This window comes from Amborella trichopoda, chromosome 5 (assembly GCF_054954075.1).
Source record: "Amborella trichopoda isolate Santa Cruz 75 chromosome 5, AtrichopodaSantaCruz75HAP2 v2.0, whole genome shotgun sequence".
NCBI lineage: Eukaryota > Viridiplantae > Streptophyta > Magnoliopsida > Amborellales > Amborellaceae > Amborella > Amborella trichopoda.
The window spans coordinates 31,619,791-31,647,417 of NC_142340.1; the positions used below are offsets into that span (position 1 = coordinate 31,619,791).

The 27,627-nt window shown below is 38.0% G+C and overlaps 1 protein-coding gene across 2 annotated transcripts; it reads left to right on the top strand.

The window, feature by feature from the left end:
- LOC18432636 (putative prolyl 4-hydroxylase 7) lies at window positions 1-26,084 on the top strand. 2 transcript variants are annotated; one of them, XM_088866481.1, is made up of 7 exons: window positions 1-111; window positions 930-1,046; window positions 1,465-1,600; window positions 1,694-1,798; window positions 24,453-24,510; window positions 24,795-24,970; window positions 25,643-26,084. In XM_088866481.1, the coding sequence occupies exons 4-7, from the start codon at window positions 1,718-1,720 to the stop codon at window positions 26,006-26,008; spliced, it is 681 nt and encodes a 226-aa protein (XP_088722607.1). In that variant the 5' UTR covers window positions 1-111; window positions 930-1,046; window positions 1,465-1,600; window positions 1,694-1,717; the 3' UTR covers window positions 26,009-26,084. The 2 variants fall into 2 exon arrangements, with proteins under 2 accessions (XP_088722607.1, XP_006842809.2); XM_006842746.4 differs by having other exon boundaries at window positions 1,543-1,600.
- The last annotated feature ends 1,543 nt before the right edge of the window (window positions 26,085-27,627 follow it).

Here is a 27,627-nt window from a genome sequence, read left to right on the forward strand (position 1 = left end):
AGCTTCTCAAATGCCATTAATGGCTTCCTCTCTCCTCTTCTCTCTCTTTCTTGCCTTTTCTTTCTCTCTTACCCATTCAGCTATTGATCAATCTGGATTTCATGGAGAAAGGTACTCCTTTGCTTCTTTTTGCTTAAAATTATTTTTTGATTTTTCTGAATTTTTTGCATTGGAGAATTTGATACACCTTGGCAAAGAAAAAGAATTTTCATATCCAGAATTGCTTCATTTGTTGCTTAAATTTATGTTCATTTGGATTTTTCTTGTATGCTTTTTAGAGCTTTGATATAACTGTCCTGGTGAAGTATCTGAATTTTGCATGTTTATTTTCTTCTCAAACGGGACATGTTCCTGTTAAAGTTTAGGTTCTTTATATTTTTCTTTAATCTCAATTTGTTGAATGGTTTAGTGGGTTTCACTCAATCCAAAAAGTTGCTTTTTAGTGTCATTTATATATTTTAAATTATAAAATGAAATCCATCTGTTTATTGTTAAAATTTTTCTTCACTGGTTGCATGAGTAACTAGGTTCCTGATGTTGGAATTTTTTTTTTTTTTATGTCAAGAAAAATTAAGTAATATTCATAATTTTTTCTTTGCTTTTAGAGCTATGATTCAAATGTAATAGTGGAGTATCTGATTTGTTCATGCTTAATCTCATATCAAATGGACTGATCACGTTACAAGATCATTGATTTTACTGTTCTGTTTCATCCATCATTAACCTTTGTGTTGAGTTTCATCTCAATCCAATTTCGTTCTTAAATTTTTTTTTTATTATTTTTCAATTTATTCCGAGAAGCCCATCTCTTTCGTTATGAAATTTTTTGAGTAATTGGCTGATAAATTGAGAAGTTAATTATTTACTGGAATAAAGGGGATGCCGGTGGTCTTACAATGAATTATGAAACACTTGAAATGTTTATGCAGTTATAATATGAAACTGAGGACCACGAAAGATGCATCACATGAATCCATTTTACAGTTGGGCCGTTCATCTAATGGTTTTGACCCCACCCGTGTGAGTCATCTCACATGGCGTCCCAGGTCAGTTGGTGCAATCATTATTTTCTTTTAATTTTTTTGTCCATTATGAGCTTTTTCAGTGTCTGCTGTCATACCTTTTTTTTTTTTACTTATTCCATTATGAGCTTGTTCAGTATTTGCAATTATGTATGTATGTATATGTATCTGTGTATATGTCTATCTTTATTTTCTCTTCTATTTCCTGTTTGAATGATGTTTTAGGAGTCTGAGTAGTTGGAAATGGGAAATGGAAAATGCGTGTTTGGATCTCAGAAATTGTATCCTGATTCCTGGGAATTGTGTTGAAAACATACTGACCATCTTTTTATGATCATATAGTTTTTGCTTAAGAGCCATATTTGGGTAAGAGCTATCATTTGTTCCCAAGACATTCGTTATAAATCTAGAGGGGCTAAAATTAGTTGCATGTTCATGCCAGTTTTAGTCCCTATGACGCTTTATGGAGTCTGCAGTTCTACCCTACCTTTTGACGGAACAATTACCTTTCTTAAAATAGGGCCTTCCTGTACAAGGGTTTTCTAACTGATGAGGAGTGTGACCATCTCATTGTTCTGGTAAACTGTTATTTCCCATCAATATTTCAAGTTTCAGATGATGGATTTCGTGATTGCTTCTTTCTTCTAACATTTTAGCCGTTTTGTGCACAGGCACGTGATAAGCTTGAAAAGTCTATGGTGGCAGATAATGAGTCAGGGAAGAGTGTCATGAGTGAAATCCGCACAAGTTCTGGGATGTTCTTGAGCAAGGGCCAGGTATGTGATGCTTGCTTTTCTACCATATGAATATTTTGCATGTCTATTTCATATACTAAGGTATCAATCTTTCATGGGTCACGAATTAGCTAAACTTGTGTTACTTGTCATCATGAGCACCTAATTTATGTTGCTGTCATACATAAGAAAAGAGCAGTGGGGTGTGTTTTTTGTTTTTATATTTGAAGACTAACTCGTGCTTTGTAGGCACGTTTATTTGTGATGACAACCTAAGTTATGAAAAACCATGAAGTAGAATACTTGTAAGAAAAGCACAAAGTATTATTTCCTTCAGCATGCTGTAGTTTTTTTATGGTTACATCAGAGTGCACTGGGTATCTGTTTTCTTATAGTTTACTGAAGCTCATCTCTAGATGTGAATACAACATAATTATCAGAAGCATTTTGCTGAATTTCCTATATTGTAGTGTTTCCTTTTTTGTTGTTGTTCAATTGTATGTGTGATTGGTTCCACTATAGTGTAGTTTGAGTAGGCTTCCACAGCTCAGTGGTATGTTGTTTAACCTGTGACATTACCCTTTGGGGTATCAAGGTGCCGCATAGGCATCAAAGGGAGGTGCCTTTTAATACACTGGTCTCCTTCTTGTGAGGTACAAAATTCTGGGCACAGTCTTTTATGAATAAAAGGACTGTTGATTACCATACCCTGAATAACCATACATAGGTTGTTGCATAGGTGTAATTCTTACAACCTTCCTCCTCCCCCCACTTCAAACTGCTCTCTAAAGAGGGCAGGTGAGTAACTGACAATGCTGGCAATACACTTTATGTAACTAAGGATGTTGTTGAAGCATCAATATGTAGCAAACTTTATTTCACGGATGGATTGACTGTAAATATCAGTATGCTTCATGGCTCATTGAGAACTCAAGTTACAAGGTGTTAATGGTGTTGTCCTAGTGGTGAATTGTGGAAGTACGCAATTGAACACTATGATATAAGAGAACTATTTTTTTCTTGCTTGGATATGATAGCATGGTAGCTAGTTTCTACCTAGGTGTGAACATGTGCTCTTTCATTTTATTTTTCAACAATTGGAGATATGCATCAAGAAATGTGCTAATTCATTTTGTGGCTCTGGGTTTCAGCATTTAGCCCTTTCAGATTCTAAAAATGATGCTAATACTTGGATAGTAGAAACCTTATTTATTGTAATTTTGAAAAGTCAAGGATGATTTTGATGTGTCGCCTGCATAATCATCATCATTAGAGCCTTATCCCAACTACTTGAGGTTGGCAACATGAATCTTGTCTTGCCATTATGCTCTATCAAGGGCCATGCCTTCAGTGAGACCATAAGTCCCCATATTTTTCTCACTACTCCCATGCATGTCCTTTTTGGCCTTTCCCTTGCCCTTTTAGAGCCTTCCACTTGAACCAAATTGCACCTCCTAACCGGGTGCTATATTAGGTTTGTATTATACAAGCCCACTTAAGTCTACTTTCCTTCATCTTGTTGCGTATTGGAGCCACTCCTAAGTTCCCTCGTATGTGTTTCTTCTATATTCTATCCTTTCTTGTCTTGCCACTCATCCATCTCAACATTCTCTTCTCAACTACACATCCCGTCCCATAAAGCAATGCTGGTCTCATAGCTGTCCTATAGAACTTCCCCTTCAACTTCATTGGTAGGCGGCAGTCACATAAAACTCTGGTTGTTAATCTCCATTTCACTCACCCAACTCTAATTGGTAGGCGGCAGTCACATAAAATCTCTTTTTATAGATTTTTGACCCAATATATCGAAAGTACTATCTTTTAGGTATTTCTTGGCCATCAATCTTAGCTACTTTCCATGAATCCTGAAGCTATGTGTTGCCTTAAGATTTCTTAATTCATCCTAAACCATATATAGCTCACAATAATGAACTATAGGCTAAAGATAGGACTGAGGATGTAAAATGCAAGTAGAAAAGCAATTAAAGAGGCACGCTGCTAGAATTTCAATTCAATGACTACAACCCTCTGCCTTGCACATAGTTAGCTGAAACGATTCCAAATCCAAATCGATTTGGAATAGGAATTGTGGAATCGCCGCCAGCAGGAAGATTCATGCTTTCAGAATTGATGTCCTTTCAACAGTAATGTGGGGGATTCCTATTTTTAGGAATCTACATAGATCGAGAATCCTACATAGATGCAATCGAGATTCTTAGCTCCTTGGAATCAAGTTTCCGACCTAGTTGGAACTTACGAATATGGAATCAAAATTCCTTTATTTATGGAATCGAGATTCTTACTTCTTTGGAATTAGGATTTCAATGCATTTGGAATCTTTATACATACCAGTTTGAAAACAAGATTACAATCTGTTTGGATTTGATTTTCACCCCGATTGGAATCGAGATTCATGGCAATTTGGTTGAAAAGCAGTTTGGATCTAGTTTTGATCCATCTGGCAATCGAGATCTGTAACCCCCTTATAATCAATCATCAAACAGACACATGGATAGATAGCCACAGAATTAGGAGTTACATATTGCATGAATTAAAAAATAACACACATGGATAGAGAGTGAAAGAGATTTCGACATTAAACGGCAGTTGAACATTACATATTGTGTGCAATAAAATAATAGATGATACAATGCCTCAATACACAACTTTCTTTCCACACTAATGGGAACATTGCCCCATAGAAAGAAGGGGAGGGGGTGGGGTGTGGCTTCAATTTCTTCCTTTTTACGCCCCTTTGGGCTGCAGGGAGGAGATTCAGTGTGACATAAGAACTTTTATGTGTGACATAAGAACTTGATGGAGACACTCTTGGGGTGGCTATAGGTGAAGGCTGGAGACATTTTAGGGGCAGGTCTAGGGGAAGGTTGGCTTGTTCCACTCTCGGAGGTGGTTTCAATTGCCAGATCATTGATGTCTCTTGGAGTACTGAGCGCCTCTCTCGAAGTACCTAGGGGAGTGAAAGATTCAGAAGGTGGTAAGACATTGGGTATACTTTTGTTATCATCAACATCGAGGCACATGTCCAATGCTGCCAAAGCCTCTATGTCGTCCTCGAGGTGATCATCTTCAAGATGAGAATCGCAATCCTTGTATTTGGCTTCATAATCTGCTTGTAATATGCTCAATAACCTGTTATTACTAATGACTCTAAACGTTCCGCATTAAACCGATTTTGTTTCACGCTATGTATTTAGTTGTATGTGCTCCAATATCTCTCCGCACAAGAAGAATTGACACTTTGTGACAACACCTTTACTGCAAGTGCCCTTATTCAGGAGTACCATCACCATACATGTCTCACCACAATACAATTTCCATAGTACCCCGATCGGCGATAGATGTTGGAAGTGAGAAAACCCCTCTAGTGAGAAAACCCCTCTATTGCCTTCAAAATCACCAATTTGCTACCGCACCCTACCCCTTTTTGCATCATTTGGAATAATACCTCAATAGTGCAAGGTAATTGGCAGAAACTTCTGGATCCTAAAGGGGCTTCATCCTCCTTCCCCCCTAAGAGTTTGGCGTAGCTAACCACTCTCGAGAATAGTGACTAGGATTGAGAAGGAGCACCAAACAATGCAATAGAATATTTGACTTGTCCTAATGAGCCACAATTAAAATCTTCACTCTTTGGAATAACACAGGATCGTTATATAGGGCAACTGCAATTTCGCTAAGCATAATATCCATATGCTCGTGTGCATCTCCAACGTCGGCCTTGTCGCTATTGACAAACTTTATCGTCTTCCATATTGGTCTCGTAAAACACAATATCAACTTATTTGTCTTTTAGAACTTGTCATCCATAATATCATAGACCAAGCGACATATAGTATCTACAACACCCCTTTTATGACCCTCCCACTCATTCCCCAACACCAGGAACGTCAAGGCAACTTCACTTCCATGAACCTCCTTGACATAATGTAGTGATACCGAAACCTAAGTTTTCTTAGCCTTAAGAAATTCAAGGTTAATACGTGCGAAAAATGTAAAGGCACCTAGTATGGTTATGGATGTACTTCACCACCGGTTTCGCATACTTGCAATGCTTCTTAATGAAAGCGAAAGATGGATTTTCTTATTTTATCAATTATATCTTTCATGAGAAGACTCAGTGTATGAGCCAAGCAACCTGACCAAAAAATATGGGATGACGTCGTACTTGCACCGTTACAGTTGGCGGCATTTCGGTGACAACTTGGACTACCTTATACGGTCCAACAGACTCTATAGCTTTGAAAAGGCCTTTGCAATAAATTGGCTCGACTTCTCAACTGAGGAGTAGTTGAGACTGTATAGCAACCTTGCCACTTGATACAACAATTACATTAATCAGTGACTTGTTCTTAATATTACTTCAACCATCGGACACAACTGAAACTCTGTACGTTCCCCACTCATTTCGAAATGCACTCAAAGCCTGATCGATCCTATTGCTCTCCTTGTCAACCAAGGTTGTCCTAAGCTTTTCAAATTTGGGTGCCACAGCCTTTTGGACTGTTATTAATAGTGTAAACCATTTCATGAAATCGGGGCCTTCTTGCGACATTTAATGGAATGCCTTGGGTATAAAAATATAGTGCATCTAGAATGTCCCTCCCTTGAACATTAAACTATTCGATTCTCGCTTGGGATTTGTCCTTCGCTTTTCCATCAGTTCTCTCCGACTATGTTAAGGGAACAACACGGTATCCATTGAACACTCTTACGTCATTTCGAATGTGTACTTTACTCCGAAACAATCTTTGTGCTTCATCTTCCTCACGTTTAAACATCTCTTTCATCTTTGGATATATTGGGGCTACATGAGATTCCCTTAGATCCCTCCCCAGGAGATATCCCTAAGAGGTGAGCTTGCACATAGACATATGACCCTGCAAAAGGTGCCTCTCTACAATTGAAATTACACGTCCACTTCTTTGTTCCCTTGGATCCCTTTTGAAAACTACCAACAACGGATACATATTGCCATAGTGGAGTACTTCTAGCCTCCTCTACTGGATCATCTAAAATCTTGGTTGCGTTATCATAAAAAAAAACATCAACATGTACACCATTGTCCTCCGTGCCAATCATAGCGTAAGAATGTAAAAATAACCCTGGACAAGAGTTTAAGAAAAAAAATATGAGTGTCGAGAAATACACCTTTTTCCATCTCTCTCTCTCACTTCATTTGACTCTCTCTCATCCCGACCTCTCTCTCTTCCTCTCTTTGTCTATTGCTTACTCCCTCTTTGCATTAGGTTTCTCTATAATTCTTCTCGCACGCGCTCTCTTTCTCATCCCGCCCTCTCTCACCCTCACCCAACCCACCCTCACTCCCCCTCTCGATTAGGGCTCTCTCTCTCTCCCCCTCTCTTCCGCCCTCTCTCGATTGTCCCACCTGCCTATCCTCTCTCTCGCCCTCACCCCCTCTCTCCATTATGGCTCTCTCTCTCCCTCTCTTCCTCTCACCCTCTCTCACATGTTCCACCCTCCCACCCTTTCTTCAGCTCTCTGTCCCCACCCACCCCTCTCCATTAAGGTTCCACATCTCTATCTCTCTCTCACTCTCTCTCTATAATAAGGGTCAATATCTCATAAGGTTCAATCTCTCACTCTTTCTCTTTCTCACATGCTCTCGTCCCACCCACTCACACTTCCTCTCCATTATGTGATTCCCTCACTCTCTTCCTCGGCCCACCCGCATATTATCTCTCCTACCAAACCCCACCGTCTCTATCTCTCTATTCAGGTTCATTCAATCTCACTCCCTCTCTTCGTCCCACACTCTCCTCATCCCCCTCTCTCTCTCTCGTGTCCCATCCATCCACACTCCCTCTCTTTTTCTTCCCACCCAAATGCTTGCATCCCACACCTTCTCTCTCTCACATCCCAAACCCCGCCCTCTCTTTCCACTAAATCAATCTCTCTTTCTCTCTCTCACTGTCATCCCATCCACCCATATTCCCTCCCTCTCTCTCGCCCCAAACCCACCCTCACTTTATGCATTAAGGTTCAATCAATCTCTCTCTCTCTATATATCGTCCCATCTACCCATACCATCTCTCTCTCTCGTCCCAACCACCCTCTATCTCTCCATTAAGGTTCAATCAATTTTTCTCTCTTTTTATCTATCTCCCATCCACCCACACTCCCTCTTTCTCATCCCACTCAAATGTGCACGTCCCAAAATCTCTCTCTGTTACACACTCTTGTCCCTCCATGCTCCCTCTTACTCACCCACCTCTCTCTTGCTTTCATCCTACCCACCCACTTCCACTCTCCATCAAGTCTCTCTAACTTTAATGGCTCTCTTTCTCGTTCCACCTCCCACTCTCACTCTCTCACCATTAAGTCTTCATTGCTTTCGTCCCTCTCCCTCTCTGCATACAATTAATAAACGCTCCTCAAATATATGATAGGGGTGGGGGAGGATAAAGCATGAAAGAAAGTACATGGGCAAAAAATATACAAAAGATCCGCAAAATGTCGAGATTATATGTGTAAAGAGATGCAAAAAAAAAAAAGATTCTGACAAGACAAGTGAAGTCTTATGTAAGAAACATGACCACTATGGCAGTTCAAGAGAGGTGAGAGAGGGAGAGAGAGAGCCCATTTGAGAGTAAGAGTGAGAGGGAGCCTCCCATCTGAGAGTGAATGAAAGAGGGGAGGGGTTGGGGGGGATAGACGGAGAGAGAGAAAAAGAGGGGGTGGTGGTGGTTCCAAATAGATTCAGAAAGTAGTCTAGTGGGATAGAGCTTCCATCACCATCATAGGAGCCCTCCACCATGGGAAGGCTAAAGTGAGAGAAATTGTCCTTGAGAGAGTGAGGGAAAAAGTTAAAGTCCAACCAACAGCACAAAACAAAACAAGCACAAAAAAAATCCCTAAATTAAACATCAGGCTCCCTGTTCCCAACCATGGTGCAACACCCCCCCCAAAAAAGCTCTAGCCACGAGAAAATCTGAGCAGCCTCATGGAAAAGCAACAATGGACATGGGGTCCATGCAAAAATCATAGAACCAAGGCCCGTGGTCCCTACTAGGCCATGTCATCCTCCATACATCTGTGGTAGGGTGAGGTTGCACTGGTCTCCCCATGTTCACTAGGGGACTGTTGGGGATGAACCGGGGCGGCACTAGTTTGTCCGAGATGGCAGCAGGAAGAGAAATCATAGTAAGTTGGTCAAGCAACCCAATGTATAAACATGAGTTGCTCTAGCTGAGAGGTTAGGCTAACTATCTTATCTTTCAATAGATGCTCCTCGTTATATTTTATATTACTTGAAATATCATTTTTTAGATTCAAATGCAAATCGCTATACTTGGACACTAGGGACTGGTTTAGTTTGTTGCTCTCATGCAGCCTCTCCTCAAGTGATGGATCCAGACCTACTTTCTTACATCTTACTATATATATATATATATATATATATATATATATACACACACACACACAGTGACTGCGAATAGGATAATTTATATGACACACTCGGGATGAATAGGATAAGACTCTTCTTAATTACACAGTTGGCATTTACGGCACACCACAGAGTTACTGTTCGTGGATGATCTTTAGCGGGGGCATGTGCTACATGAAGGAAGCTGAACTGTGCTACATGAAGGAAGCTGAACAGTATATATATATGTGTGTGTGTGTGTATATATATATATATATATATATATATATATATATATTGTAAGATGTAAGAAAGTAGGTCTGGATCCATCACTTGAGGAGAGGCTGCATGAGAGCAACAAACTAAACGAGTCCCTAGTGTCCAAGTATAGCGATTTGCATTTGAATCTAAAAAATGATATTTCAAGTAATATAAAATATAACGAGGAGCATCTATTGAACGAGAAGATATTTAGCCTAACCTCTCAGCTAGAGCAACTCATGTCTATACATTGGGTTGCTTGACCAACTTACTATGATTTCTCTTCCTGCTGCCATCTCGGACAAACTAGTGCCACCCCGGTTCATCCCCAGCAGTCCCCTAGTGGACATGGGGAGACCAGTGCAACCTCACCCTACCACAGATGTATGGAGGATGACATGGCCTAGTAGGGACCACGGGCCTTGGTTCTATGATTTTTGCATGGACCCCATGTCCATTGTTGCTTTTCCATGAGGCTTCTCAGATTTTCTCGTGGCTACAGCTTTTTTGGGGGGGTTGTTGCACCATGGTTGGGAACAGGGAGCCTGATGTTTAATTTAGGGATTTTTTTTGTGCTGTTGGTTGGACTTTAACTTTTTCCCTCACTCTCTCAAGGACAATTTCCCTCACTATAGCCTTTCCATGGTGGAGGGCTCCTATGATGGTGATGGAAGCTCTATCCCACTAGACTACTTTCTGAATCTATTTGGAACCACCACCACCCCCTCTTTAGTTTGTATTGCTAGTATTGCAAGTATCTCAGGCCGGACTGCGACAGACCAATGTAAAGATATATATTTTGATGTGCGTCCATCAATACTTATAAAAGGCCAATAGCCAATGGACAATAGGGGCTTCCAGACACGAATATATACAAATTTGAAAATGAGTCCTGTGCTATATGCATGGCAAGAGAATAGATTAGGAGCAGAGCCTGAGATACTTGCAATACTAGCAATACCTAAAACATTGTTCATTGTGGGATGATATATAGTGGAAACAAACGAGTATACAATGAGGCATAAATGAAGAAGTGAGGAAAAGAGGTCATATTTCGATATTTTCCATAGTTCCATTGAAGTATAAAACAATAGAAGACAAAATAAGACAACAAAAACAAAGAAAAACAAAAAAAGTGGTGGATAGAGGGAGAGAGAGAAAAGAGGGGGTGGTGGTGGTTCCAAATAGATTCATAAAGTAGTCTAGTGGGATAGAGCTTCCATCACCATCATAGGAGCCCTTCACCATGGGAAAGCTAAAGTGAGAGAAATTGTCCTTGAGAGAGTGAGGGAAAAAGTTAAAGTCCAACCAAGACTACCCAACCAAACAAGCACAAAAAAGATCCGTAAATTAACCATCGGGCTACCTGTTCCCAACCATGGTGCAACACCACCCCCAAAAAGCTATAGCCACGAGAAAATCTGAGGAGCCTCATGGAAAAGCAACAATGGACATGGGGTCCATGCAAAAATCATAGAACCAGGGCCCGTGGTCCCTACTTGGCCATGTCATCCTCCATACATCTGTGGTAGGGTGAGGTTGCACTGGTCTCCCCATGTCCACTAGGGGACTACCGAGGATGAACCGGGGTGGCACTAGTTTGTCCGAGATAGCAGCAAGAAGAGAAATCATAGTAAGTTGGTGAAGCAACCCAATGTATAGACATGAGTTGCTCCAGCTGAGAGGTTAGGCTAAATACCTTCTCTTTCAATAGATGCTCCTCGTTATATTTTGTATTATTTGTTGCTCTCATGCAGCCTCTCCTCAAGTAATGGATTCAAACCTACTTTCTTAAATCTTAATATATATATATATATATATATATATATATATATATATATATATATATATATATATATATATATATATATATATATATATATATATATATAGGCCTCCTTGGCAGCCAACTGTTCAGCTTCCTTCTTCATGTAGCACATGCCCTCGCTAAAAGATCATCCACGGTTACTGTGGTGTGCCATATATGCCAACTGTGTAATTAAGAAGAGTCTTATCCTATTCATCCCGAGTGAAAGAAACATTCTCTAATTCTAGTGGGCGAGTCGTGCTGGGGGTGGGAGGAATGACGGGCCGGACTGCGACAAACCAATGTAAAGATATATATTTTTATGTGCGTCCATCAATACCTATAAAAGCCCAATAGCCAATGGACAATAGGAGCTTCCAGACACGAATATATACAAATTTGAAAATGAGTCCTGTGCTATATGCATGGCAAGAGAATAGATCAGGAGCAGATCTTGAGATACTTGCAATACTAGCAATACCTAGCATATTGTTCATGGTGGGATGATATATAGTGGAAACAAACGAGTATGCAATGAGGCATAAATGAAGAAGTGAGGAAAAGAGGTCATATTTCGATATTTTCCATAGTTCCATTGAAGTATAAAACAATAGAAAATAAAATAAGATAACAAAAACAAAGAACAAAAAAAAAAAAAAAAAAAACCATATCCACCATGTAGGCAAGTACCTACAATATTAATGCCAAAGTGCAAGGAGCCCACTACATCATCATCCAAGACTTATCCCAATGCTTTGGGGTCGTCTACATGAATCATAATCCTGCATTCTTTTTTTATCAAGGGTCTTACCTTCAGTAAGACCAAAAGTCATCATATCTTTCTCACTACTTCTATCCATGTCCTTTCGAGCCTTCCCCTAGCCTTTTAGAGCCTTCCACTTGAACCAAATTGCACCTTCTAACCAGTGTTGTATTCCGCTGCACTCGGCTTAGCCCTCCTAAGTCTACTTCCCTTATCTTATCACTTATTGAAGCCACACTTAAGTTTTCTCGTTTCTTGTCTTGCTACTCGTCCATCTTAACTTCCTCATCTCAACTACACTCATCTTATGGTTATATTGTTTCTTGACCACCTAACATTCCTTCCCATAAAGCATGGTTGGGCTTACCGTTATAGAACTTCCCCTTCAGTCTCAATGGTATGCGGCAATCACATAAAACTCGAGATGCACATCTCCACTTAGCCCATCCAGCTTTAATTCTATGTGCGACATCTTCCTCAATCTTTCAATTCTCCTTGATTATTGACCCTAGATCTTGGAAACAATCTCTTTTAGGTATTTCTTGACCATCAATCTTAACTGTATCCTCATTTCTATTCTTATTATTATTAAACTTGCATTTCATATATTTTGTCATAGTTCGGCTAATTTTAAAACTTTTAAATTCTATAGCATCCCTCCAACATTCTAACTTTGTGCATCTTTGGTCTCTTCGATCAAAATTGTCATTTGCGAACAACATACACCATGGGACCTCATCTTATAAAGTGCTTGGTCAACATGTCTATAACCAAAACAAAGAGATATGTGTTCAATATTGACCCCTGATGAAGGCCCCTTGTCTCTGAGAACTCACTTCTCTCCACTAGTTGTCCACACGCTAGTTATTACTCCCTCGTATATATCTCTCTATGTCAATATAGTCTCTGGTGACTCCTTTCTTTTCCAACAACTACCAAATTAAATCTCGTGGTACCCTATTGTATGCTTTCTCTAAATCAATAAAGACCATGTGGAGGTCTTTTCCCTTTGCCCTAAACTTCTGAATCATTTGCCTAAGTAGAAAATGGCTTTGATAGTTGAGCTCCTTGACATAAAATCAAATTGATTTTCTGATACACTCGTGTCACGCCTTAGTTATTGCTCAACCGCTCTCTCCTACTATTTCATAATGTGGCTCATAAGATTAATCTCTCTATAACTCATATAATTTTGTATGTCCTTTTTGTTCTGATAAATAGGTATCACAATACTTTTTCTCTATTTGTTTGGTTTTCTTTTTTGTTCTCAACACCTTGTTGAACAACTTGGTAAGCTAGCATATGCCAATCTCCCCTACACTTGCAAACCTCTATTGAGATACCATTTGGTCTTAAAGCCTTTCCTATCTTTATCTTTCTCAAAGCTTCTTTCACATCAGATATCCTAATCCTACGAATGTAACTATAACCTCCGCTCTCATTTATGCCAAAGATTCCTCCTAATGTTGTGTTTACATAGTGTTCGTTATTTAATAATTTTTGAAAATAAATTCTCCCCCTTACGTCGATCTCGTCATCTTTCTCCAGGATCCACTCTTAATGCATCTAATGTGATCTAGATCCCTACACTTCCTCTTACTCTTTTTTGTTAGTCTGAAGATATCTTTTTCACTTGCTATTGTCCCCAATTCATTGTATAGACTATCATATGCTTTAAGTTTAGCCTTACTATTTTCTTAGTGTTTTCTTAGCATTTTTGTATTCTTCTAAGTTTTGATCATTTCTGTTACATGGCCATGCTTTATAAGATGATTATTTTTTGCTAATAGTCTTCTGAACCTCCTCACTCCACCACTAAGTTTCTTCATTAAAATTTCTTTTTCTTCTAGTTTCTCCCAAAACCTCTTTTTCCACTTTCTTAATACAGTCAACCATCTCATTCCACATAACATTAACTTTGTGCTCAGAATTCTATTTTCCTTCTTTTACTAAATTATTTCTAAATAAGTTTGTGTTCTCTCTTTTTTTTTAAAAAAAAATTCCACCACCTAGTTCTTAGATACCTATTAGTTCAACTCTCTCTTCTATCGCTTTAGGTAGACATCCATAACCACGAGCCTATGTTGCATGGTTAAACTCACTCCTGGGATAACCTTGCGGTCTTTACATAATGGTCGATCTACCTTCTTGACTAGAAAGAAGTCTATCTGGCTTTTATACAATCTACTTTTATAAGTTATTGAATATTCATCTCACTTTTTAAAGTAGGTGTTTGCTATTGCTAGGTCATAGGCCATAGAAAAGTTCAAGATAGCCTCACCCATCTCATTTCTTTCCCCAAAACCCCTATCATATCCTCTATTATCTTTTCCTCCATGGCTATTTAAGTCCCCTTCTGAAAAGATCTTCTCTCCACTTGGTATTTTTTGGATTGCTACATCCATGTCCTCGCAAAATTGTCTTTTAATTCTATCCTCTAGTCCTACTTGTGAGACATAGTATTATTTATATAAATTATCTCCTCTCCTAACACGAGTTTGATTAATAGGATCTTGTCACCTACTCTCTCTTTTTTTTTTTAGGTGAGTTAGTGGGGAGAAGACCCATATCCTTAGTAGGAATTGAGCCTAGGACATAGCTTTGCAAATCACTTACTCTCTTGACATTAACTACTTTATCTTTTAAATCTTTCTCTACTATTATACTTGCGCAATTTCTATTATTAACATTTCCTATATACTAAAGTTTATATCTATCAATTTCTTTAGCTATTCCCCCTTTCCACTTAGTTTCCTGTAGATAAGCTATGTTAACTCTTTTGCATCTCATTGTATTCACTAACTCCACGCTCTTATCGATTAGCGTACCTACATTCCATATGGCTAGACGGATCCTACTCTCTTAGACTAGCTTCTTTATTTGCTCTCGTCCATAATGATGCGGGAACCCTTGCCTATTTATCACTGTAGCCAGGCGTTGTTGCGGCGCAACGCTTCGGGGGAACGCCCTAACTAACCCTTGCTCATTTTTTATTGCACTCGGGTATTGATGCAACACGTTGGTTCAGGGGAACACCCGAGCTAACCCTTGTTTATTTCTCACTGCACCAGGTGGTGCAACGCGTCGCTTTAGGGGAATGCCCTAGCATGAGCATATATCTTTTGAACCTTATCGTTCCACCACCAAGTTTATTTAACTCGCTCTAGATTCTCTTTAATCTTCTTTTGCCACTTTCTTTGTACAATCAACCATCTAATTTTACATAACATTAACTTTGTTATCAGAATTTCATTTTCCTTCTTTCATCAATTTATTCCTAAATAAGTCTATTTTAACCCTTTTTTAAGTTCCACCACTCAACTCTTGAACACCCATTAATGTTGCTCCTCTTCCATCTCTTAATGCAAAAATCCATAACCAGGAGCTTGTCTTGCATGGTCAAAGTCTTCCCTAGGATAACCTTATAGTTTTTACATTATGGTTGTCCCATCTTCTTAACTAGAAAAAAGTGTATTTGGCTTTTATATGATCCACTTTAGAAGTTACTAAATGTTCATCTCGCTTTTTAAAAATAAAAAACTATTTTTTTTTATTCCCTAATAACTTCCATAACTCTAGAATTAGTTGTGAAAACTTTTTGAAATCAATTTTAAATTCTACACCCTCTTGTTTTCTCTAGGTTATGGACTAATTTTAAATTGGATTGGGATCAGCTAATAATCAGAGATTTAGTTTAAGGATAGATATCAATTCATTATGAATTTGAAATCTCATCAACTAGATATTAAATAAATTTCTAAAATTGTGTGTTGATTTTGTGATGTAGGAGAACTTGATGTAGGAGAGTTTGAAGAAACCTAGAAAAATCAGCAAGAAGCACACAATTTGGAGAAACCCTAGGGTTGGGTTTACTCCCACCTAGGGGTCAATCCTTAGGGTTCTGTTACAAGACAAAATCTTTCTTTCCTTAAAGAGGAATACATCAATCATTCTCTAGCCCATCCATGCCCTTATTTATATTGAAAAATAATTGTTTTGGACAATATTTGTCCATACAATTAACTTTTGACCAAAAGGTCCTAACTTAAGTATAACTTGAAACTAAACTTCCTAATTTTAATTAAAATATCTAAAAAGTCTCTAAAATTCGTAGAAACTAAAAAACCCTAAAACTAAAATAAAAACATACAACCTTTAAAATTGAATAAAAATTAACACTAAGTATAATTTCTCCCTCCATCATTAAAAAATGGAGGGGAGGAAAAAATTATACTTATTTTTAATTTTTATTCTTTTTTAAAGGATGTATATTTTGATTTTAGTTTTAGGGTTTAGTTCTAGGGTTTTTTAGTTTCTAGGAATTCTAGGGACTTTTTAGATATTTTAATTAAATTTAGGCAGTTTAGTTTCAAGTTATATTTAAGTTAGGACTTTTAAGTTAGGACTTTTTGGTCAATAGTTAATTGTATGGAGAAATATTGTCCAAAACAATTATTTTTCAATACAAATAAGGGCATGGGTGGGTTGAAGAATGATTGTTTTGGACAATATTTGTCCATGCAATTAACTTTGACCAAAATGTCCTAACTTACGTAGAACTTGAAACTAAACTCCCTAATTTTAATTAAAATATCTAAGAAGTCCCTAAAATTCTTAGAAACTAAAAAACCCTAGAATTAAACCCTAAAACTAAAATCAAAATATGCATCGTTTAAAATTGAATAAAAATTAAAAATAAGTATAATGTTTCCCTCCATCATTTTGCAAGTTTTTTACCCAATTTTGTCGATGAAAGCTTGCCGAATTTGTAGATAATTGACCCTTAGTTTAATTTAAAGTGTTCTCTAAATGTATTTTAGAGTATTATAATCGAAGATTAGTGAGTGGTGATCTTACGTTACATCTATTCATTGACAAGTGTATCATAGCCTTCTAGTGGACTAATTTAATTCAATTATTTGATTAAGGGTTTATTTTTTTATATTTTATAGTGAAAACGAGCATTATTTTGACTTCTAAGTATTTTAGTTATATTGGGGGTATTTATGTGTTTTGGGTGTTGTAGATAATTTAGGGGCAGTTTGATCATTTAACTATTTTCTTTTACCTAGGGGTATTTTAAGTTATCTTTCTTAAGATAGAAGGATGTCCAGCCCACAGATTGCTTATTTTAGAGAATTTTGTGAAGATAGAAAGCCTTAGAAAGGGCTCCTTGAAATCTTGATTGAAGGAGACAGAGAAGGCTTGAGTAGCACCTCCCAAATTCCCTCCCCTCCATTGTACTCATCAATTCCTCCTCTTTTTTTCTTTTTAATTCTTTTCTTTTTTTTCTTGGTTTCCTTCTACTTTTCTTCTTTCCCTTTTTCTTCTTCCTTTATTCTCCCTTTTACTGACCTTTTCTTTCCTTATTTCGTTCCTTTCTTCTTTCCTTTCCCTTCTTTCCTCTTTCTTTCCCTAATTTCACATATAGGAATCATAAACTTAATTTCTTCATACCCCACTAACTTCCAAAACCCCGGAATTACTTGTGAAAACCTTTCGAAATCAATTTAAATTATTCGACACCCACTTCTTCTCTTTGGGCTGTGAACTAGTTTTAAGCTTGATTAGGATTAGCTCTTATTTAGCTTATTTTGTTTAATGATAGATTTCATTCCATTAAGGATTCAAAATCTCATCCACTAGATATTCAAAACATTGATTTTGCAAGTTTGTTTACTCAATTTTGTGAATGAAAACCTGATGAATTTGTATATAATATACCTTTGGTGTTCTCTAAATTGATTTTAGAGTACTGTGATCGAATCAATGTTAAAAAAATTGCAGGCAGGCGCCTAGGCTTTTTGGGGGCCTGGCCGCCTGCCAAACAGGGACGGGTAGGGACTATTAATTAAGATAAAAGCTATAATATAATTATTATTTATTAATTAATACCCGTAAGATTTGGTTTTGGATATCAAATATTCACAAAATATCAATTTCATCCAAGTTTATAACTAACCATAAAATATAAGTCCAAATCAGAAAACTCCATCTACAAATATGTCAAACTATCAAAAAAGTAAAACAAAACTAATAGGATATCTAAACATCACATATTGTAAAAAAATAGAACCAATTATTCATAAAAGGATTCGATAGTGGACCAATTTCATCGTCCAAATGAGTTAATAATCAATTAATCCCAAAAAAAGTCAATCTTTCAACTACAAGCATGTAAATATATCATAAAAGGCAAAAACGTTAAAAAAAGGAAAAATAAAATGATTCAAAGCATAATATGTTATAAAAAAAAAACGCAAAACCCTTATTCGAATATCATAATGGCATAATGCTCTAAAACTATGAAAATGGAAACGATGTCAGGCCAAACCTTGTTCATTAGATCGCCAAAAGTCCTTACTATTGACTACTAGAAGCTCCGAAAACTACCACAAAGCATTGCCTTTGAATACGAAAGAAATCGAAAAAATAGAAAATTTATCAATCTTTAGATAAATCACAAGATAGAGGTTTTTGGGGAGTTTTGTCTATCTAGATGTCACGGATTTGGTTTTGTGGGTTACTATTTTGACCGTAGCCAAGGGCATACCCTCAGCATCCTGTGTAGAGGTAGCACCTAGGCGGCCTCCATAACTGTAACGCCTAGGCGGGCGCCTAGACGCAAGCTGCCTAGGTTATGCTTAGGCGTTTTAGGCGACCGGCTGCCTAGGTGGCTGGGTAGCTGAATTTTGAACACTGGATCGAATATTAGCAAGTTCTTAGCTTACATGTGTGTGTGTGTGTGTGTGAGAGAGAGAGAGAGAGAGAGAGAGAGAGAGCAAAAACCAAACTTGCTCTCTAAAAAGTAAAAACTTACTTTTTATACCCTAAAACTCACCTAAGTGTAATTATTGAAAATGCCCATATATATGCTGGAAAAGACAGAAAAACCACCCCCAAAAATGGCTGAAATTGATGGAAAAATAAGAAGGGTACCGAAGTTCTCAGTAGGGCTAGGACTAGTAGGTTCCAATCTAGATGTGTTAAACCAGCCAGTCATGCACTGAACCAATCCTTGTCATGTTTGTTGGACCACAGGTATGGGACCTGCTGCTCAACTAGTGGGCCCACCGATTATCAGTCTGGACTTCATTTCATTGATTTCTTTCTGACAATCCGATCCCCCCTTTCCACGGCATCTCCTCTCGTATGGACGTTGAAGTAAAGGAGCACCAATTTTCCAAAATATCATAGGCTGCTTGTAACTCAAATCAGGATATCACTAATTATAGTTGGGAGGAATTTTATTTTAATGAAATGAGAAATGAGGCAAGAGAAATAAGATTGGGTGCAATTTATATACTAGTATGATCTCCAAAGAGGCACGATTGTAGGGATACAAAGCTTGAAATCACTTATTAGTCCCAAATGATCTCGCTACAGGTAGAAGGTCAAGCCCAATAATTGACCTCAAAGTTCCGTTTAGCTGCTGTATTTTATATTCCAAGCAATTAAAGTCTTCCTGAGAATAATTGTCAGCCTCTTGATATTTAGGCAGCCAGCTTAGTTGGCAATGTCACTTGTCATACATCCTAGTGAGGACCCTTTTTTAAGACTTGGGATTTGGGATGAGTGACACACTTTCTTGCCAAGTCCTATGTGTTTGAGTTATGGCCTTTTAAGGCGTTTACCCCACCATCCTGTGATAGTTCTTGCTCATAGAACGACATGACTCGTCAAAACTTTGTGAACTGGTATGAAATATACAATATGTATGGAGTGCTTTTAAACCAAGAGGTTTGAAGGTCTCTTCTAGTCAGGGTAGGTGCGAGTACTCTCATGATTGTCAGCCAGTGCATGAGTATCATTTATGTATGGATCTGGGAATGTCTGTTGCTCGAGAAACTAGTGTGAGAATAAACCTTGTGTGAGAAGACTAGGCTTTAAGAGGACATGAGACAAAATCCCTGACCTCGACCTTCTCATACAATGTGGATATACAGATGCGACATGGTCCACTTGAAAGAGCTATGCACATGTGTTAAGAGGATGAACCCCTGCATCTGCAAGAGTGCACATCCTTAGAGGTGCACTTGCAATCCACTACAAATTCAAAGTCCGGCCGTCCATTGGGTTAACTTTGATAAGCCAAACATGTGCCCCTGCCACAAAGTTGGTGGGACATGGGCCTTGTTGGGTTAATTTGGGAAAATGATGTAGGATTCCAGATCTTGCCAAGTGGAATGCCTTAGAGTTTGATTTCATTTTATAAAGAATCATAATATACCTCAATATATTTTTTCTAGGCACCAAACTGATTTTATTTGATGGAGTATGATTAAATATGACTTTTTAGAGATTTTTGAGAATTTTTCTAAGAGAAAAATTGAGGTTTTTCAAACTGCTTGATCAAAATAGGGTTCAGGACCGTGTGGCTGCCACATCACCACGCACTGCTTATGTGTGGATGACGTTGGCAGTGTTGGGTGGTGTGTGCTTTAGTCCTTGTTTGGTTTTAGACATATCAAGTTGTGTGATATTGTTATATGCATTTGCATGTGTGAAGGTCTTGCACATGCGAGTGACCTGCAGGACTTGCCCTTTTTCACAATTTATGGAGCTTGATCCAATGAGAAGCAAAGTTTTCTAACCATCTTTTATGTGGGAAAATTTGATTGGTTACATGTCTGAACACTTGTGTTATGATAACACATCATTGTCTTATGACAACATGTGTGTGTTATGATGACCCAACAAGTTTGAAGCCTTGCTGAATAAGAGTGAGAAACGTAAGTTTTCGAATTTGAATTTTATAAAGTTAGAGAGAGAAGAAATGAGGAGGTGGGACGCCCACCTAATTTATCTCACTTTGATTAACTTTGGTTTTCAAAGTTCAAATTGAAATGCATATTAAATGAGGGAAATTTGGGGATGGAACTAGGTTTGGAGGAGATAAATGTGTGGCAAACCTCATCAACACACATGATAGCCGTTATATGAGATGAAGGGCTAGGACTCTCACCCTTGGATGCTCGTAATTAATAGTTCATAATCAATCACATGGAGCTTCCACACACCTTCCTATTAGTACAAGGTTTCAAACCCTGATTTTCTCATAACCTAAGTGAGAGAATAGAAACTTAGAACAGAGGCATGTCCCCCTCCTTGGAAACATTAGTGTCCCCTAAGAAAGAAAAGAGAGAGATTGAGAAGAGGTAAGCGCCCTTTAGACATGGAGCACCTTGGAGCCCAACTTGAAGAGCCTTTCAACATCATATTTTCTTCACCATTACATCAACCTTCTAGCTGTAATTTGATCAACAACAGCAAGGTATACCAATACTATCCCATATGCTCTCCTAAGTTGTTGTTGTTCAATCCTTGCACACTTGTATGGTTTGCCTACATGCATAGTTTACTATGCTCTTATCTTGGCATAGTTTTAAACCTTGGTTTTCCTTGAGTATACTTGACTGAAATTTTCTGAGATTTACCTTAGTACAACAGTAAGGGAAAACGCTTCCTAGCATCTGTACAACCTTGACTTTGCTAGCCCTCACTGTTCCAAAATTGCTCCACCCATATATGCTTGACATTTCCCATGCCATAGCTCCATGTTTCTTTCACCATATCCATGTTCTCTCTCTCATTCTCACATGTGATATTCAATAGCCATCCTTAATTGAGGATACTCGTTACCCCTTGTATGGATTTAAGCTTCTTGTTGCATGCTTCCCTTGATTTTGATTCATGATTTTGCGCTATCAGTGATTCAGTAGTGGGTATAACAAGGGGTGCACATATATCTTTAGTGGTAAACTGGGTGAATTGAGCATCATAATCGGCTTCCCACATTAATATTAAATGAGACCCGCTAAGTCCGATCTCCATAATCAACTTAATCTCGGAACTATATTAAAGTGTGTGTGCTTGGTCAATGGTCCCTAACATAGAGAATGGTGTGATGAATTACTATCTTAGAAATTGAGGAGCCAAGACAAACTGATTTACAATATTCACTTTAAAAAGATTAGCGAATATGTTATCATTAAGTAAACCACTTGAAATAACTCGCACCTTCGACGTCCTAACAGGTGCTGTACTTGGTCGGCGCCACACATGGCCAGCCCACCTAAGTCTACTCTCTCTCATCCAGTGATTCAAAAAGCGGACCGCTTAGCGCCTAGGCGGTCCAGAAGGCCTGGGCGCATCGCCCAAGCCTAGGCAACCAATTTGGGCGGTAGTCCCTGGGAGGCCGCCTAGGTGGTACGGAACTCGCCGCCCAGCCCAGGGCCGCACCTTGCCTAGGTGTTACGGAACCCGCCTAGGCGGTCGGCCGCCCAAGGCTTGCGCCCTGCCTAAGCGGTACGGAACCCGCCTAGGCTGGCGCCTCGCCCAGAGGTGGAAATTTTATTTTTTTTCAAAGTTGACAAAAATTGATCAAAACATCCCCCTATTGATATTAGATTTAATTTTTGATGGTTTATAAATCTATTGGGGGGTATTTTATAAGATTTTGATTCCTTAGAAGCATCTTTGACTGGGCATCCTTTTTGGATTCGACTGGGCCGCCCAGGTTTTGGACGCTTGCCTAGGCGCCTGCCTAGGCGCTGGGCGGTTTGGACCCCCCAAGCCGCCTTAGACCCACCAGGGCGCCCGCCTAGGCGCTGGGCGGCCTGGACCCCCCAAGCCACCTTGGACCCGTCTAGCCTTTCTTAAACACTGCTTTCATCTTATCGCCTATTGGTGCCACACCTAAATGGCAAGGGGTAGGCCCAAAAGGATGTGGTTAGAAGTAATCCGAACTTGAAATCCCTTTTTTTTATCCATAACTATATATCTCGATGTTGAGATGCTCAATTAGATGTTTTTCCAACATCAAAACAACCTTTTTCGATGGATTCTAGAAGTGCACCTTAATTCTGCATTTGAAGATGTCAAACTTATATAAACTTTTTGTATATATATAAATATATATAGGGTTCAGTTTGTATAGAGTTGAGGCTCTAAACAATCAAAGTAAAGTGCACCTTGTCGAGAAGTGTGGTTTCAATACTGGAAATCTTTGTGATAGCTTTAAAATATGTTTTCATCTTTAATTATAAAATTTAAAGCTTCAAAAATAGTGTAGATTGAGCAGATCTTGAAAACTTGAAAATCTTGAAAATTGATAGTCCAAAAATGCATCGTAAGATGCACTATTTCCAAAACTTGAAATCCATTTTTTTCTCATGTCCATGCATCTTGATGTTGAGATGATCAATCTGAGGATATTTGGGCATCAAAACCACCTTTCTAGTGAAATTTTTGAGGTGGGCTCTGATTTGATTGTTTAGAGTGTCGGCCCTATATAAAATTTTTCTATATATATATATATATATATATATATATATATATATATATATATATATATATATGGGAGTGGATTGTGTACGCCCACTCGCTGACCGCTACAGTAAACGCCAATGGCCCAGATTGAATCTGAGCCGATTTGATGATCACAATCTCATTTTGTGTTTGAATTTTAATTTTTTTTTACAAATCCAAGTCACTTGAAATTTTAGGCGTGTGTTCTTCTCATCAAGGAGCACTTAATAAAAATATAAAAAAATAATTCGCAAAAACAAATTGACCAAAATACCCCCAAAACTTTTTGGGGGTATTTTGGTCTATTTATTTCATGTAATATATTTTTTTGATATTTTTTCGTAGATTCACCTATTTTTGAAGAATACATGTCTAAAATTTCAAGTGATTTGGATTTGTAAAAAAAAAAAATTAAAATTCAAACACTACTGGACTTCCATGATCGTCAGATCGGCCCAGATTCAATTTGGGTCGTGGGCGTTCACTGTAGCAGTACACGCATGGGCGTACAAAATCTTTCTCGTATATATATATAAGCCCGCATTGTTGCGAAACTGTAAAGATTCGGAAATATTTTTTTGTTTCTTTGTAAGAATGTACTATATTATTTTGATATTTTTCACTAAAAAGGTGAAAACAAACAAAATCTAAAACCAATACTCAAAATATCTTTTATTTGTGGGATCTTTAGAAAGGGTCTTATTCCCTTCATTTGGAATGCTTCCGAGCTCCACTATCTGCCTCTCAAATGAGTATTAATGGTACAGTGACTGCAGAAATTGCAGAAGTTCCATGTGATATCTGATGACCTAATTTTATTAGTGTACTAACTTAAATTTTTAGAACTTCGAATTCTTAGGTACTATTAAATTTTGTTATTTTCAATTCACCAATTGCTACACTATCAAAGATTCTCTGCTTTATCTAGGAGCTATCATAAAAATATGGGGCTCATTCAAGTTCAGTTGTTCATTGCATTGATAACAAATTTACTTTTTGCTGGGATTGATTTTATTCCCTTCTAATTACTTGCTTTTTACCATTTTATTATGGAGCTCATTCAAGTTTCATTGATTGCTAGTGTTCTTAAAATAACAGAAACTAGAGAACTGGATAGCACTGTTCTAATTTATTGTCTTTGTCTTGTAAGGATGAAATTGTTGCCAGGATCGAGGATAGAATTGCAGCCTGGACCTTTCTTCCAAAGGGTAACTATGTAGTTTCTTTTCTGAAGCCATCATTTTGCAGTTTTGATCATGAAGATTAACCTAAGTTTGTGTTGCTGATAGATTCTGAAGATATGGTTCATCATACTATTGCTTTCAGTAACATTTTATAGTTTTTTTTGTTTCGTTATGTATTTATTATATTTTTAAGAATATCACCATCATAGTAATGGTAATTAGCACCATTGATATACGGAATGTAATAACTCCCCTTTGAAATGCAATATATTTCTTTGAATTGTCTTTATTTGGTCTCTCTTTTCCAGAAAATGGTGAGTCCATACAAATACTGCATTATGAACATGGCCAGAAATACGAGCCACATTATGATTACTTCCATGACAAAGCGAATCAAGAGCTTGGGGGACACCGCATAGCGACTGTTCTCATGTATTTGTCACAGGTCACAAAGGGTGGTGAGACTGTATTCCCCAATTCAGAGGTGAAGAACTCTTACCCTCCATTTTTCTCATTTGCTGTTGTTTTAGTGAGAAATTGCATTGTAGATAATTTGTCAACGAGGCAATTTTAGTGGATTTTTTTTTTTAATTTTTAGTTTTAAAGAAACACTTGGGAAAAATAAAAAACGGAAATTTGGCAGAACTTTAAAGAATAGAACGAAAGCATGAAAGATTAAAAAACAATTTCCCTTGCATTTATTAAACAAAAAAATTCACTAAAGGGTGGTCTTAAATTCATTTCTTTAAGTGTATGAACACAACTCTCTGTTTCCTTGAGTCAAAAAATATTTTTGATTATGGATAACCCTGAGGTGACCATAGGATATTTATAGTCATTAGGGACGTACACCATTTGGAGCCATAAAGTGTTCTCATGGGCCCCTATCTCTTACCATCCAACAATTGATCGATCGGATGGTGCTGACTCTCATGACCAAATATTCTATACCCTCATGAGGTTCACATTATACTTGTCCTTTTGAAAAGATTTGCAATATTTGGTGCCATACTTTTGGGTACTGAGTTGCTCGGTTCTCCCACATGATCATAAATTCTTTACGCTTGTGAGGTTCACAGTATACAGTCCCCTTTGTAGAAATTAGCAATGTTTGGTGCCATGCTTGTTTGTACTGAGCTGCCATTTCTCCTCATAGGCCAAAGAGATCCAACTCGGGGATGATACATTGTCAGATTGTGCGAAAAGAGGCTATGCATTGAAACCCAACAAAGGGGATGCCTTGTTATTCTTCAGTCTTCATCCTGATGCTACAACTGATCAAAACAGTCTTCATGGGAGCTGCCCTGTTATTGAAGGAGAGAAATGGTCTGCAACTAAATGGATTCATGTAAGGTCTTTCGATACTCCTTCCAAGCGTTCATCATCTAACGTTGAATGCACAGATGAAGATGATCTATGCGCCCAATGGGCAGCCTTAGGGGAGTGCCAAAAGAATCCGGCTTATATGGTAGGAACCCCAGATTACTATGGCTCATGTAGGAAAAGTTGTAAGGTGTGCTGATACATTGGGATGCTAGTATCATATGAATGTAAAAGTATGCAATAAAAGTAATAGTAGTTCCTGTTCCTTCTGAAAAGCATTGATTTATTTATAGGGTTTGTATTGCGTTCACATGTGGCTGTGCACAAGCACCTTTTGATAGTTAAGTTTGAACTAATCTCATCCAAGGACCAAAAATGAAACTTGTTTTTGTTTTTAATTTTTATTTAAAAATCATATTAATTTGAATCTTGGGTTTTAGCTTTATTTAAAAATCATATTAATATTTGGTTGTTGGATATGGCCTTGTGAAATCTAGCCAATAACGTGGGCGGGATACTTTTCCTTATTTTTAAGAGTAATGATCCTATGAGACCTTCCCACACCTATTTGTGTAGGACCCGAAAGGATCACTATTAAATTTGGGACAAATTTCTAAAAAAGTCAAGTCCCATATTCATGTAATAACTTTTTTAGATGTCTGTATCAAATTTAATGGTGATCCTTTGGGGTTCTACACATATGGTTGTGGGAGGGTCTAGGATTATTACTCTATTTTTAATATGTTGAATTATTTTTATTACTAAGCATTTTTTAGGATTATTACTCTATTTTTAATATGTTGAATTATTTTTATTACTAAGCATTTTTTTTGAGACATTGAAATTGAGAAGGTGATACAATGGACGCCTAGGTGAATGTCCCAGTCCCACAAATATAGTTTAGGGAAAGATATAGATACCCCTGGAATTTGTACTTTCTATGCAAGGCCGCCCCCTTTCAATCCCCTTCCTAAATATTTTTGATGCAATACTATTGCATTCATCCCACAAAGTAAAATAGTTTGTTAGACTAAAATAAACCCCCAATTGTAATCCACATTTCCAAATTGTGATGCCCAACATGTGTTGGTTTGGCCCAAAAATGTTAGCCTGGCACATTTTTGGCAAAAAGTGCCTGATACAAAATTTGCAGGATTAGCTTTTAATATTCAAATTCTTGTAGTACAGCCCAAGATGCGTTGGATTGGCATACGTGGGTATCTATGACTTTCCCTAATTTTTCTAACAAAAATTGATAGAAAACATCCCAAACTATCTCTGGTGATGCCTCTGTTCCTTGCAGCTCCAGGTTTTAAAAAGACACCCCATCAATATTAAGTTTAAACATGCCAACCGGGGGTGGGAACCATGAGAGTTGCATCGGGGAGTGCATTGGCTGTGAGAGCCATGGAATCTTAAGGTTCTGTAGGATGGGTTTATTCTGATGGATGAAATGACTAAGATTGGCTACAACTAGTTCTTTGACGTGGATAATTATCTGAGTTGCAGCTTGCATCTAGAGGATCTGCCTTTGAAAATATGTTGGTTTCTTTCGGTCCAAAGGAACCAGATGGTTGATGTGAAGAGGCTGATCCACACAGTGAACATTCCTAGGGTGGAGTGTTCAGGGGCCATCAGGTTTCAACACAACTAAGAAATAGATCTCCATAATGCTTGTGGAAAAACACATTGGAAAGGTAAATAGGTAGCATCTTCCCCTGCCTCATGGCAGAGTGAGCATCTAGAAGCAATAGTACTTTAGTTTGGAGGAGAGTCATGGTGGGAAGGCGATGATGAAGAGCCAACCAGTAGAACCAT